Here is a 12601-nt window from a genome sequence, read left to right as displayed (position 1 = left end):
TCATTTTCTAAAGATGTTGGAGATTTGTTCTAAACATCTTGGGAAGACCTAATTTTCAGTCCAAATTATTGACTATTTAGTTTTGATGATGACTTCAACTGTTTCCATTTCATGTGCTCTGACCAACTGAACATGGGAAGAAAGATGGTTAGAGGCACACTATAGAACTAAGAAAATCACTGCAGTCTTCAGAAATTTGCTCCAGATGGCCTATCGGAAAGATAAGTCTTAACATGGAAATTCAACAGTGAATATATAAAAACCAGTTTATACCAAATAGTTTCTTTTTATTAAAAAGTTTATTTTTACATCATTTTGCACATTTTTTTTCCAAATAGTTTTTAAAAAAAGATTTATTTACTTATGCATACAAGAAGTGGGGTACAGGTCAGAGGTTTGGGGGGTGAGTGGATTCACCAGAGACAGACTGGGAGCTGAACTGAAACACACTGCTGAGGGGAACAGGAGACATGTCAGGAGAGTCTGCTGCGCCATGTGGGGATTCCTGGGAATTGAACTTGCTCTGTAACAGCTGCAGATTGCTTCATAGTGATGCACCACCAGGAGGGTCTCCAAACAAACTGTTCTTCAAGCAAAAGGGTGACAATGGTAAAAATCTCCAAGGTTTGTTTTACTGATAAAGGTAAGGAAGAAGTCATGTTTTTGAGACTTCTTAGATAGTATAAGGATTGAGTAGGGTGGGGAGTGAAGGATGAGGGAGATCATGGAAGACATTTATCCACTCCTGCATAAAACATGAACATTATATATGAGTTACAGGGCTGGACTCTGTACAAATATGAAATAGACATGGTTCTTGTCCTCAAGGCACATACAGTCTAGTGGGGGAAACAGAAAGGACAAAGAGATTTAGGGTATACAGGCTAAATGAATAGGACATTCTGGGCAGGGTCAATTAACTTGTACCCGGCAAGTCAAAGTAGGGTTCCTGGAAGAATTCCATAAAGCTTAGATTTGAGGAATGAGAAACACCAAAGAAGAGAAGAGTGGAGCTAAGGGCGGAAAAAACATGGCTTCAAATTTCAGAGGCAAGAGAAAGCAGGCATGGACTATTTAAAGAAAGAAAATAATCAAAATAGAGGTGAAGGGTTGGGGGATAGGGTTGGAAAAAGAAGTAAGAATCTGGTTAAGAAGCTGAGCTTTAGAGACCCTTTCATAAAGATGACACCAAAAGCAAAGAAGCCCCTAACCCTCCAAAAGCTGAAGCTAGGGCCCTCCCTGGTGGCAGAGTGGCTCAAAGCGAAGCACTGCTGAGCCACTTTGGCAGGATTTCGATCCCCAGCCAGGGAACTGAACCACATGGCACAGCAGACCTTTCTCACCCACCTGCTGTTCCCCTCAGCAGTGTACTTCCTCAGTCAGCCTGTTTTGGTCCTCACTCTGTCTCTAGTAAATCCCTCACTGTCCCCCTGCACCCCTGACCTGTACCCCAGTTCTGTATGCATAAATAAATAAATCTTTAAGAAAAACAAAAAACAAAAGCTGAAGCCAAAACAGAAGCTTTGAAGGCCAGGAATGCAGTGCTAAGATGCGCACCTATCTTCCAAATGGCCCAAGACACTGTCGCCCCAAAGGCAGCCCACATGGCCCTGAAAAGCACCCCCAGGAGAACTAAGCTTGACCACTATAACATCAAGTCACCTCTGACCATTGAGTCCACAATGATGATAGAAGACAACACACTTACGCCCATACTGAAGAGTAAAAAGAGCTTGTTTATAGAAGATTTAGCTTACCTTTTAAGAGAGGAACGAGAAAAGTCCGCAGGCAGTATCAGGAAAATTCAGGGATGAGAACTTCCCAGAGGAAGAAGGGACCAACAATGTTCAATGCTATTGAGAACCAAATATAAACAGACAAATTCAAACTGAGGGACACTTGACAACACAAAGTAATTGAACTGTACTTTCTACATTGTCAGCACCAAGAAATACAAAGAAAGACTAAGAAACTTGGATTAAAGGAGACACATGAAAACTGGTAAGGCAATGCATGATCTGGATTTTTTTTTTTTGCTCTATCTTTTATAAATTTTAATGATAATCAACATAATAATCCAAATTATTTCATTCAATTTTATTTAAGTTTGTCATTTTCTAGACAAAACTAGGTGGCAAACTAAATCAGAGATATACAGCAGGGGAGGAGGAAGCAGAGGGGTCGAAACAGGAGAGAAGAGCACAAGAGACTATGGTGAAGGTTCACAGATAACTGGTGGTGGAACTTTTATAGGGATTACACCTGAGGGGAGAAATCAAACATTGTACAAAAATCAACGATGATGTAAAATAAATAAATAAATGTATTTAAAAAATTTTTGGCTTTGTTTTCTGAAAATAGGAAAATAATATAATCTCAGGCTTTCTGTCTTCATAATCTATCATGTCACTTTGGAAGAACGTTTTTATGATATACATTACATAAAAAAAGGTAAAAATCAAAATTCTACTCATTGATTACCAATGCAAAAAGCTAGACAAGAAAATGAAATGTGATGGAAAGTGAATTTTGTCAGGGTATCATTTAATGAGGTTAAAACCTAAGTTCCCACCTCTTAAACCAGCAGAAGGTTTTGGGAAGCTCCAACAGATAAAGGGAATTGAAAAGATTGGTATGGAAAGTAGCCCATAAAACCCATTATTTTGACCCTGAATAGAGAAGCAGAGCCAGGACACATTCTGTGTCAGAGATCGACAGCCAACTCCAGATACCTCAGCACTAATTGGCCCAAACTGACACTCCAGTCAAGAAAAGCTCTAGGTTATAAAAGGGACCCCCAAATCCTTCTTCACAAGCAGACTTTCCTGTCTTGCCTGCTCTTTTTCTAGGCAGTGTATTTCAATAAATCCCTTATTTTCTGTTCTCCACTGTGTCTCTGGTGAATTCTCTCACCTCCATGCCATCAGCCTCAACCTGATCGTCTCCTCACAAATTTTATTTCTAATTATATCTTTAAAGTTACCTTCAAACGCTCATTACATTTCTCATGGGGTCTTAAGTTCACAGTACCTGACATGTAGTTGGTCAAACTTCAGTTAGTGCTACTTAAAATAGTCATCTCAGTTGCAGGACTTCTAATTTATGGGGGTCCTAACCCAATGTAGACATCCACATAAGACTGTGAGTGCTCAAGACTGTCATGAAGATGGCAAAATAGAACAGTATCCTCGATGGTCCTGCAATTTCTGCAATTGTACATCCAAATGTAGGAGACATATTAAAATATTTTCAGGGCCCTCCCTGGTGGTGCAATGGGCTAAAGCACCGCATTATGAAGCTTTCCAAAGCCACTGCAGCTGCAACTTCAATGCCCGGGAGGGAGCTGACCCACATGGCACGACAGACCTCTCCTGACGGGCCTGCTGCTACCGTCAGCAGTGTACCTCAGTTGATCTGCCTGTTCTGCTTCCCACTCTATCTCTAGTGAATCCTCTCACCCACCACACCTCTGGCCTGTACCCAGGTCTGTAAGCATAAATCAATCAATCTTTAAAGAAATAATAATAGCCTTTCCTAATTTCTCTCCACTTCTTTTGCGCCACTTTTGTACACATTGAAATTAAAGTTTGTTTTCCTGTCTTCTCTGTGTACACCAAGCTCATTATCAATAACCCTCTCCTAATATTTGCTCAAATTAATCATATACTGAAAGCATCAATGGCTGGGTAAATGCCCTTAGTCAAGATGGCTGCTGTTGCCTTTTAGTGTCCTTGCTTGACCATAACAAAGATGGTTCCTAAGACTTCCTTCTAGCCTCACTTTTCCCATAACAATTATGGAGCCTCTACTTCCGGGTTCCAGGTATTCCCTGCTGTGGGGCGGTGAGTGTAATTGGAACGGTTTACTTTTCTTCATCAGTTGTCCTTATTAAGTTAGAATTGTTTTGGGGCTGGGAGTAGCTGAGAGTTTTCGGCCGCAAACCATTCTTTCACAATTAGGAAGTTTTGGCGGCATACGTGCATTTTCCTTGCCCTTCCCCTCCTCCACTCCATCTGGCCCGTGTAGCCCCGAATTTGCTTGCGATGTGTCTGACAGAGCTTCCGGCCTTTTATCTGATTGTCAGTCTCGGTTTCCCTTATTAAGCCTGGAGGGTAAATAAAGTTATTAGAAGCACTTATTTGGCGGCACAGAGACAAGCCCATCATTTGCTGTTACACTTAAAAAAAAAAAACCAAAACTTTCTTGTGACTTAATTCACGAAATTTGCCTATTTAAAGTGTAAAATTCAGTGGCCTTTCATATCAGAACTGTGTATCCATTATTACAACCTAATTGTAGAAGAACATTTTATCACCTCAAAGAAAATCCCTGTATCCATTAGCAATTACCATGTTCCAGGATTTTGCTGTCCGGGGCCAGTCTTCCTGTTATTAGTTTGGACAGTGATATAAATGGAATCATAAAATACATCATCTTTTTTATCTAGTGTTAGAAGGTAAACGGATATATTAAATTTTTAAAGAGTTTGAGGAAAACTTGATTGGAATTGGGCAGTACCCAGTCTTGCAGATAGAAAGGAGCTGGGGGGAGCAATACAAAATGAAAGACAGGCAGAAGGGAGAAGAACAGGAAGCTACACTAAGCAAAATGTCGTTGGGTATTGCAGGTTTACTTTCCTGTAGCGATGTCAGGGCTCTGTCAGGCAGATAACTTACCTAGTGCTTTTCAGCCAAGTTCTGATTGATTGGTTTAATGTTCCATTTTTGGGGAGAGCTGAAACTAAGTCTCGTTTTGATGATGAGTAAGTGACTCCATTTGGGCCTGTTGCTTCATTTTTTAACACTAGCTTCTTTTTTTTAGGATACTGTTTTCCAAGTTTGACTTGCTTGTAGCTGCATCAGAACTTCATTCCTTTTTTGCTGAAAAATATTCCAGGTATGACTATATCTCATTTTATTCATCCTTTCATCAGCTGATGGACATTTGGGTTGTTTCTTTCCATTTTTTTTGTCTGTTGTAAATTAAGCTGATCAGAGCATTGGTGTAAAGCTTTTGTGGACATAATGCATTTATTTCTCTTGAGCATAAACCTAGCTGTGGAATTGCCAGGTCAAAGTAACTCTTTTGAGGAACTGCTGTTTCCCTGTAGTGCTGCGTTATTTCACCTTTTTTTATACGTGTGTTCATTTCATAGGTGTTCATAGGTGTTGAAAAGAATAGCTGTTCCCCATAGAATTATCTTCACACCCTGTGGAAAATCAGTTGATCAAAAATGTTCTAGACTCAGTTCTACCACACTAACCTATATGTCTTCCTTGTAGTACTAGTTTTGATTATTGTGGTTTTTTAGGAAGTTTTGAAATTGGAAAGTCCTTGTAATTTTGCAAGACTGTTTTGGCTATTCTGGGTTCCTTACAATTTCATATGAATTTTTGAAACAGTTTTGTTATATATCTTTTTTTTTTAAAGCCAAGTGAGTTTTTATTATAAGAATGGCATTGAGCTGTAGAGTGATTTGAGCAATATTGCCATCTTAAAAAAAAAGTCTTTTTATTTCATGAATATAGCATCAAAACAAGAAAATAGTAATAATAATAATACATTTAATAAAAAATATATAAGCCATTGTACAATGAAAATCACAAAAAAATGTCAAAAGAAACTAAAAATTTTTTTTTCTAAAGATTTATTTTTTTATGCTTACAGAACTGGGGTACAGGCCAGAGGTGGGGGGGGGTGGTGATAGGCTTCACCAGAGACAGAGTGGGGAGCAGAACAGGCAGTTCTACTGAAATACACTGCTGAGGGGAGCAGCAGACAGGTCAGGAGAGGTCTGCCACGCCATGTGGGTCAGCTCCCTGGCCCGGAATCTAATTTGTGCTGCTGTGGCTTTGGAGAGCTTCATAATGCGGTGCTTTAACCTGTTGCGCCACCAGGGAGAGCCCAGAAACTAAAAAATTTAATGCTTAGAAAGACATCCATGTTTGTGAAAACATGACAGTCAAGAAGTGTAAAGGGGTTATGTGATAAACATCCCAGGACTCATTTGACTGGGCTGCCCATGTCGGGTTGCTACAAATGCACGAGTCTGTCTGCATTGTTCAGTAACTCTAATGTCCCACTCATGGAGAGAGGGTAATCAGCTGAGTACATCTAGGCTTGGGTTTTTCCAGAGGGCTGTGATGAAGAGTCCGGACAGGCAGGGAAGGGAAGTTTAAGATGTTAACGAGACTGCGGAATAGATGGGATGAAAGAAGCAAGTTGGCTACTAGATGGGAAAGAGAGGGACAGTGTACTGGAGGTAGGCTGGGGAGAGAGGAGCCTGCAGCTTGTTTTTGTTTTATTTTTATATTTATGCATATGGAAATGGGTTACAGGTCAGATGTGCAGGAGCAGTGAGAAGATTCACCAGAAACAGAGTGGGGAGCAGAGCAGGCAGACTGACAAAGTATACCGCTGAGGGGAGCAGTGGGTGAGATAGGAGATGTCTGCTGCGCCATGTGGGTCACCCCCTTGCAGGGATCAAACTTGCACTGAAGCGGCCATGGCTTGGCTTAGCTTCACAGTGCAGCGCTCCAACTTACTGTGCCACCAGGGAGGGCCCACAATTTGGTTTTTATTTATTTATTTATTTTAAAGATTTATTTATTTATGCATATAGAACTGGGGTATAGGCCAGAGGTGCAGGGGGGTGAGAGGATTTACCAGAGACAAAGTGAGGAGCAGAACAGGCAGATTGACGAAGCACACTGCTGAGGGGAGCAGCGGGCTTGTCAGGAGAGGTCTGCTGCACCATGTGGGTCATCTCCGGGATGGGGATCGAACTCATGCTGAAGTAGCTTTAGCTTCTCAGTGCTGTGCTTCAACCCACTGCACCACCAGAGTGGGCCCTGGATAGTTTTGTAATAAAGAAAATTATGATGAAATATCAATGCCAACTTTCGGCAGTCATTTAATGGATGGATACTTCTGCCCTCTTTTATTTTTTGGAAATTTTCATATAAAACATTAGAAGACCTCAACTGAAAAAAAGTAAATGAGTCTTATATTTTGGACCTGGAAGAAACTGTAGACTAATAGAACAAATGCCTCCTCTCAATAGACAGACTTTTATGTAGTGAGAGACTTCTTGTGCTGTCATCCCAGAGCATCTTATACTCTCTGGTATTCACAGAGAACGCTTGGATTCTGTAATTAACATAGTTTTAAGAGAGGCATTAGATTCTTGTGAAGAAGGAAGTTGAACTAACAGTTTTGGGGTAAAGGATAATCATTGCATTTTGCCTGCCAGCCTGCATGATTTCAGACAAATACAGAGGGCCTCATCTCTCCTTATCGCTTGTTTTCTCCTGTATAAATTCACTGAGTCAGAATTATGTGTCTTGAGGCACACTTAAGTTAAAATTAAAAAAAGAAAATTGTCTCTCTGTAGGCATATTTCTTCCTCTCTTTTGGTTGAATGCCCAGTTTGGAATGTATTTGACATTTAATACAGATGATTGAAAAAGAAAGGAGTCGGCACATCAATGTGCTATTTGTTTTCAGAAAGGATTCTTTTCATTTCAAATTTCTAGTAATCCCGGTTGACAGATGATTTCATAGCACCTCTGCTGGCATGCAGCATATGCCCGTGACATTCACTGACCTGTGTGTTCCCTTCCAGAAACCTCCAGAACTGTGTTTGGTAACACGAAGGGGGTGGGGGAGGAGGAGCTGAGATGCCTGCTGCAGAGGTGTTGCTGAAACTTCAGGCCTGGTTGGCTAATGCAGCGCTGTGAAAAGACAGGATGTTCTTGTTTCTTTGGGGAACCTTGATCACTTTTCTCCTCTCAGGAGTCATCAGCTGATGTCTTGGCTCACTCTCTGCCCGAGCAAATGTCCACACCAGCATGTGATCGACAGCTTGTTCTCAAACAAGAAAAACTTGGCCTGGCCTGTGGGCTGTATGGTTGTTCTACAGCTTCTATCTTTGCCTGTTTGGTGGTAGCTCAGCTTGCAGCCAGGAGCCTGTGCACACCCAGGAGTCCCTGGCTTGCGACTTCCTAGGTAGCTTTGCTTGGGCAGGCTGCCCTACTTCTCTCTGTGTCCAGGCCCGAGTGTGACGGTACAAGGGGGCAGTAACAGGATTACCTGCTTCACGGGGCTGTGCTGTGAAGCTTTTAGGTCAAGCCTGCCATTCAGCAAGCACTTTGGTTGTTATCCCGAAATTGCCTCTTTCATCCAAACACACTTCTTTGAGCTCTTTCCATTTCTGATGGCCATTTTAGCAGTTGCATAGCTCCATAATTTGCAATACCACCTCCTCCCAAACCTATTCCTTCTCTTCCTGTCTTCTCTATCTTTAGTTGACAGTACAACCCATCACCAAAGCTGCTACTCCTTACTGACTCTCAGTTCCTCTTTAATACCTTTATCCACTCAGTTATCGAGTTCTACTCTCACTTTTGATCCTAAATATGCCCTTAATCTGCTCCTTGCCTTGACCTGTAGTTTCTCCTCTCACTTGAATGCTCTTCCTCACTCCTGATCCACTGCAGGTGAATGAATTTCTGTGACCTCTGCGTTTGCTTGCCACCCAGACTTTGGCCCTGTAAACATGCCAGCTATCCAGCTGCCCCATCTGCAGATCTAACCACGAAACTCGTGTGCATCAGGCATGGCGGTCCCTGGCACTCAGCACCCGTGGTGCTGGCTGTGATAAGATTTCTTAGTGACTGCAGCCTGTGAGGCCAAGGTTAACAGACAGCATCTTCCCAGGCCTGAAGGTATTTTTTTTTTTTTTTAGATTTATTTATTTATGCATACAGAGCTGGGGTACAGGCCAGAGGCTCGGGGCGGTGAGAGGCTTCACCAGAGACAGTGTGGGGAGCAGTACAGGCAGATCGACGAAGTACACTGCTGAGGGGAGCAGCGGGCGGGTCAGGAGAGGTCTGCCGTGCCATGTGGTCACCTCCGGGGCAGGCGGGAATCGAACTCATGCGGAAGTGGCTTTAGCTTCTCAGTGCAGTGCTTTAACCCGCTGCGCCACCAGGGAGGGTGGCCTGAAGGTATTTTGTGGAGAAGTTGGCAGGGTTGGGCACAGTGCAGAGCCCTCCAGTGAGAGCCCTGCACCCACAGGTTGACGTGGGCCCAAGCAGTCTAGGGAAAACCCACTTCTTCTTTTTTATTTTTTTTATTACAAAAGTTTATCTTTACATCATTTTGTACATTTTTTTCCCCCATCTCGATTGTAATCCCCGCAGGTTTCCCATCACCAAATCACTTCTTCTTTTTTAAAACATATTTATTTTATTTTACATCATTCTTCATTTTGTGCATTTTTTTTCCATCTCAGTTGTAATCCCCGTGGACTTCCCACCACTTCTTAAGAAATGTTCAAATGTTGATCCCAATGCATCACCTTGCAGTCTGTAGAGCTCAGCTAGAGAATTTGTATCTCCAGGTTGCTGACATCTGCCAGGCCTTGGTGGCCTAGAGTTAGTACAAGAAGGGGAGGGTGCCCTATAGCCAGGTGGCTGAGCTCACAGTGTTCGTCCTCTTTAGTAACTCAGTGTGTTACTGTACCTGGACTCTCAGTTGAAATTCCTGACACCCCTTGCCACTCTGGTTTGCTGTTCTGGTGTTCCTGCTCACTCCCAGCCATGGTCTAGTCTGCCTCTGCAGGGATAACCTCCTCCAGAAAGCCTACTGCCCCTTTCTGGGTTCTGGGTCTTGATGCATTCATATCATGTTGACGTGGTATGTGTTTGTGTTTGGGTCACCCCAAACTGAGCTTCTGAAAGGAGATCCATCATACTCACCTTTGTGTTCTCTAGGTATGGTTCGTTAGGTAGTTGGCTGAATATGTGCTTGAGCAGACCACATGGGAAAATGCAAATTACATGTCATCTCACTGCCCAGAAATTAAACCGCTTAATGAATTCATCACTGAAGTTAATTTGGGATATCCTCTTCCAGGCTTGTTTTTTTCTATCTGTACATCTATATATTTCATACTCACATATTTTGTACATGATATTTTCTTTTATAAAATCTGGATGAAATCCTACCTGTGGTTTAAAATATGAGTAGTTTCTCTTCTCATTAAACATTCTTGTACCTCTGGAATTATAGTACTGAACAGTTTTCATCCTTATCAGCCATGCAGCTTAAAGTCCTGAAATTGTTCATGGTTCCTGTGCCAAGAGTATTTGTTTTTCATCATGAAGAAAAGTTGGCAAATAAATACTGAGACTGACGTCAAGACAAAGGAGACCATGAGAAATGGTTAGGGAAATATTTCTGCTTCTCTTGTAGTTTGAAGATACTGAATTTTGCTGCTTCAAGTCCTGGCTTCAAGGACCCTCTGACACAAAGCCTTTTGTGTTGAGTTGTTTTATTTTTCCATGGCAGGACTATGGCTGCCCAGGAAGCCCCTCGAGACAGCCAGCCAGAGGAGAGCACAACTTTGGACTTGCCGTCAGCTTATGACATAAGAGATTATGTGCTGCAGGGACCCAGCCAGGATGGCAGCAGCAGGGCTTTTAGTTCTGTAGAATCCTTTTCTTTGCCCTGTTCTTCTGATGTGGATCCAGGTAAGCAGCAGAGTTGAAAACAAGCTAACATGAAAGCAGAAATAACCCAACCTACACAGGTAGTTGAAGTTTGTTTCCCCTGTCTTCCAATAGCAGATGTCTGAGGAGTGATTTATTGTTTTGGGTAGAAAAATATCTTATTTAAGAAAGCTTGGGAAGATACTTCAAAGGACAGCTTTCCTGGGATAAACATGACAAGATGCTGTTCCAAGAGGCCCTGCTTTGTCTGAGTCTCTTTCTGATCTTCATCCAAATTCTTTCAGAGGCAGGGGAACACTTGATTCAGCTAGGGGAGAATGGAATTGTATTTTTTGTTTGTTTGTTTTGTTCTTTTACAATTTAAGAAAATAGTAATGTGGGCTGTTATGTGTTACAGGTAATAATAGTAGAGACCCTAGTATTCCTTTTATGAAGTGTGCTCTGGACAAAGTTAGCAACTTCTCAGTAAGTTTTCCTGGCTGGGTTGCCAAAAAGCCTATTTATTTAATAATGGTTCATTGCCATCATGAGTGACCACCTCTGGTTATAAAGCCCATCCTTTACCCACTGATACAATACAGGCCTGGAAGTCCATACTCCTAGATCAAAGTTCAACTCTACCTCTTACCAGCTATGTGGTTTGGCACATATTTCTTAACTTCCCTAAAATCCAGAATCATCTACAAAGTGGCAATCAGAATGCTTGCCTAATGGACTTAATGTTTAACCTCGGGAACAATTCAAAATACCTGGTGTTTGCTGTTTATAGATGCTGGGTTAGCTGGGGCAATTTTTATTAATGTTGTGTCTTTATTATTGTTGTTATTAACATAAAGACACCAAAATATGTATTTTTAAGGAGGATTTATTGGGGTACTAAATGTTTTCCTTAAGCATGAATGTACTGTTGACAGTAAGTAGGGTGTGTAGCTGTCATTGTCTTCAAGGATCTGGGCAAACAGTGCTTTTAAACTTCATAGTGATTGTGTTCTGATTTCAGAATCAGATTGTCAGAATTGGCCAGCCTCCTATTTTTAAATCTTGCTCCCAAATTAGACCATTTCCTATTCTTTTCCTTTCTCAGATTAAAATACTAGTTCCTTTAACTTTTCCATCTTTCTCCATCCCATCCTGCTGCCTCTACATTACTTTCATCGCTAAAACTGAGTATTCTCTTCATTTCAGGTTATTATAGTATTTCTTGGGAAGAGTGAATGAGTGCAAATGAACAGTGCTTTAAAATATTGGTCTGTTGAAATATTTAGTCCAAGGGTTCTGATCTTCCAGGGAATTTAATGTTTATTTTTATTGTCTCTCGGGCGAAGAATCTATAAAACAAAACAAAACAAACTTATTAATTTGATGTGGTGGATGGTTCTAAAAGCAGGAAGCATGTTGACATTTATGCAGGAATATCTGTTTAAAATCTTGAAATGCAAAAAAGAGGTTATTTTGGAAGCGCTTGTAAAGGTCTAAACATGGAGAGGCACACTCACATGCTGACACAATCACTACGGTTGGTTTGGGTGGTGGGCGTGTGTCTGGTTTGGAGTCTGGCTTTGCCTTTCTCAGCAGTTGGGCCTTGGGCAGTATTGGCGGCATGTCATGTGTCCCTCCGCAACATGGATACGTCATGTGCACCCCACCTACATGTGAGTCACTTCAACCTGTGCCTTCAGAGTTCCAGTTCTTCTCACTTTTTCTTCACCTTTTCTCCCAGGTACACAGAGCCTCCATGTGTCACCCCTCAGTGTCTCTCAGAAAACCACCTGGAGCTTTCTGAGACTAATACACAAATGATTGTTGTAGCTTCAAGCGTTAGCTTTTCCAGGAAGGTCCTTGAGTGTTAGCTTTTCCAGGAAGAGTACCTATCCGTAACTTCAAAGATAGGCTTAACTCTAGGAGTCAAGGACAAGTAGAAAAGAGATATGGGGAATGTGCCTCCGATGTCCCTGAAAAGCATCCTGGTCATGGTTCCCACCCCACACATTCTGATAGGCCTCTTTCCCCCCATTCCTTTGTGTCCGGGCTCCTCTCGTGCCTACTCCCCGTGCTCACATCTGACTGTCCTCAGCAGCATAGTTAAA

General features: G+C 41.9%; 1 protein-coding gene across 1 annotated transcript in view; it reads left to right on the top strand.

The window, feature by feature from the left end:
- The first annotated feature begins 3786 nt into the window (after positions 1 to 3786).
- Positions 3787 to 12601, top strand: part of LOC101619236 (chromosome unknown open reading frame, human C20orf196) — a 66035-nt gene continuing 57220 nt past the window's right edge. Inside the window, exons 1-3 of the mRNA XM_004686948.2 lie at positions 3787 to 3842; positions 4822 to 4896; positions 10354 to 10535. Coding sequence (XP_004687005.1) covers positions 10358 to 10535 — 178 coding nt within the window. The 5' untranslated portion in view covers positions 3787 to 3842; positions 4822 to 4896; positions 10354 to 10357. The remainder of the gene's footprint in view (positions 3843 to 4821; positions 4897 to 10353; positions 10536 to 12601) is intronic.

Source organism: Condylura cristata, unplaced genomic scaffold (assembly GCF_000260355.1).
Source record: "Condylura cristata isolate star-nosed mole 26May11 unplaced genomic scaffold, ConCri1.0 scaffold00022, whole genome shotgun sequence".
Taxonomy (NCBI): Eukaryota; Metazoa; Chordata; class Mammalia; order Eulipotyphla; family Talpidae; genus Condylura; species Condylura cristata.
Note: the sequence above shows the minus strand (reverse complement) of the source record. Positions and strands in the feature narration are given on the sequence as shown.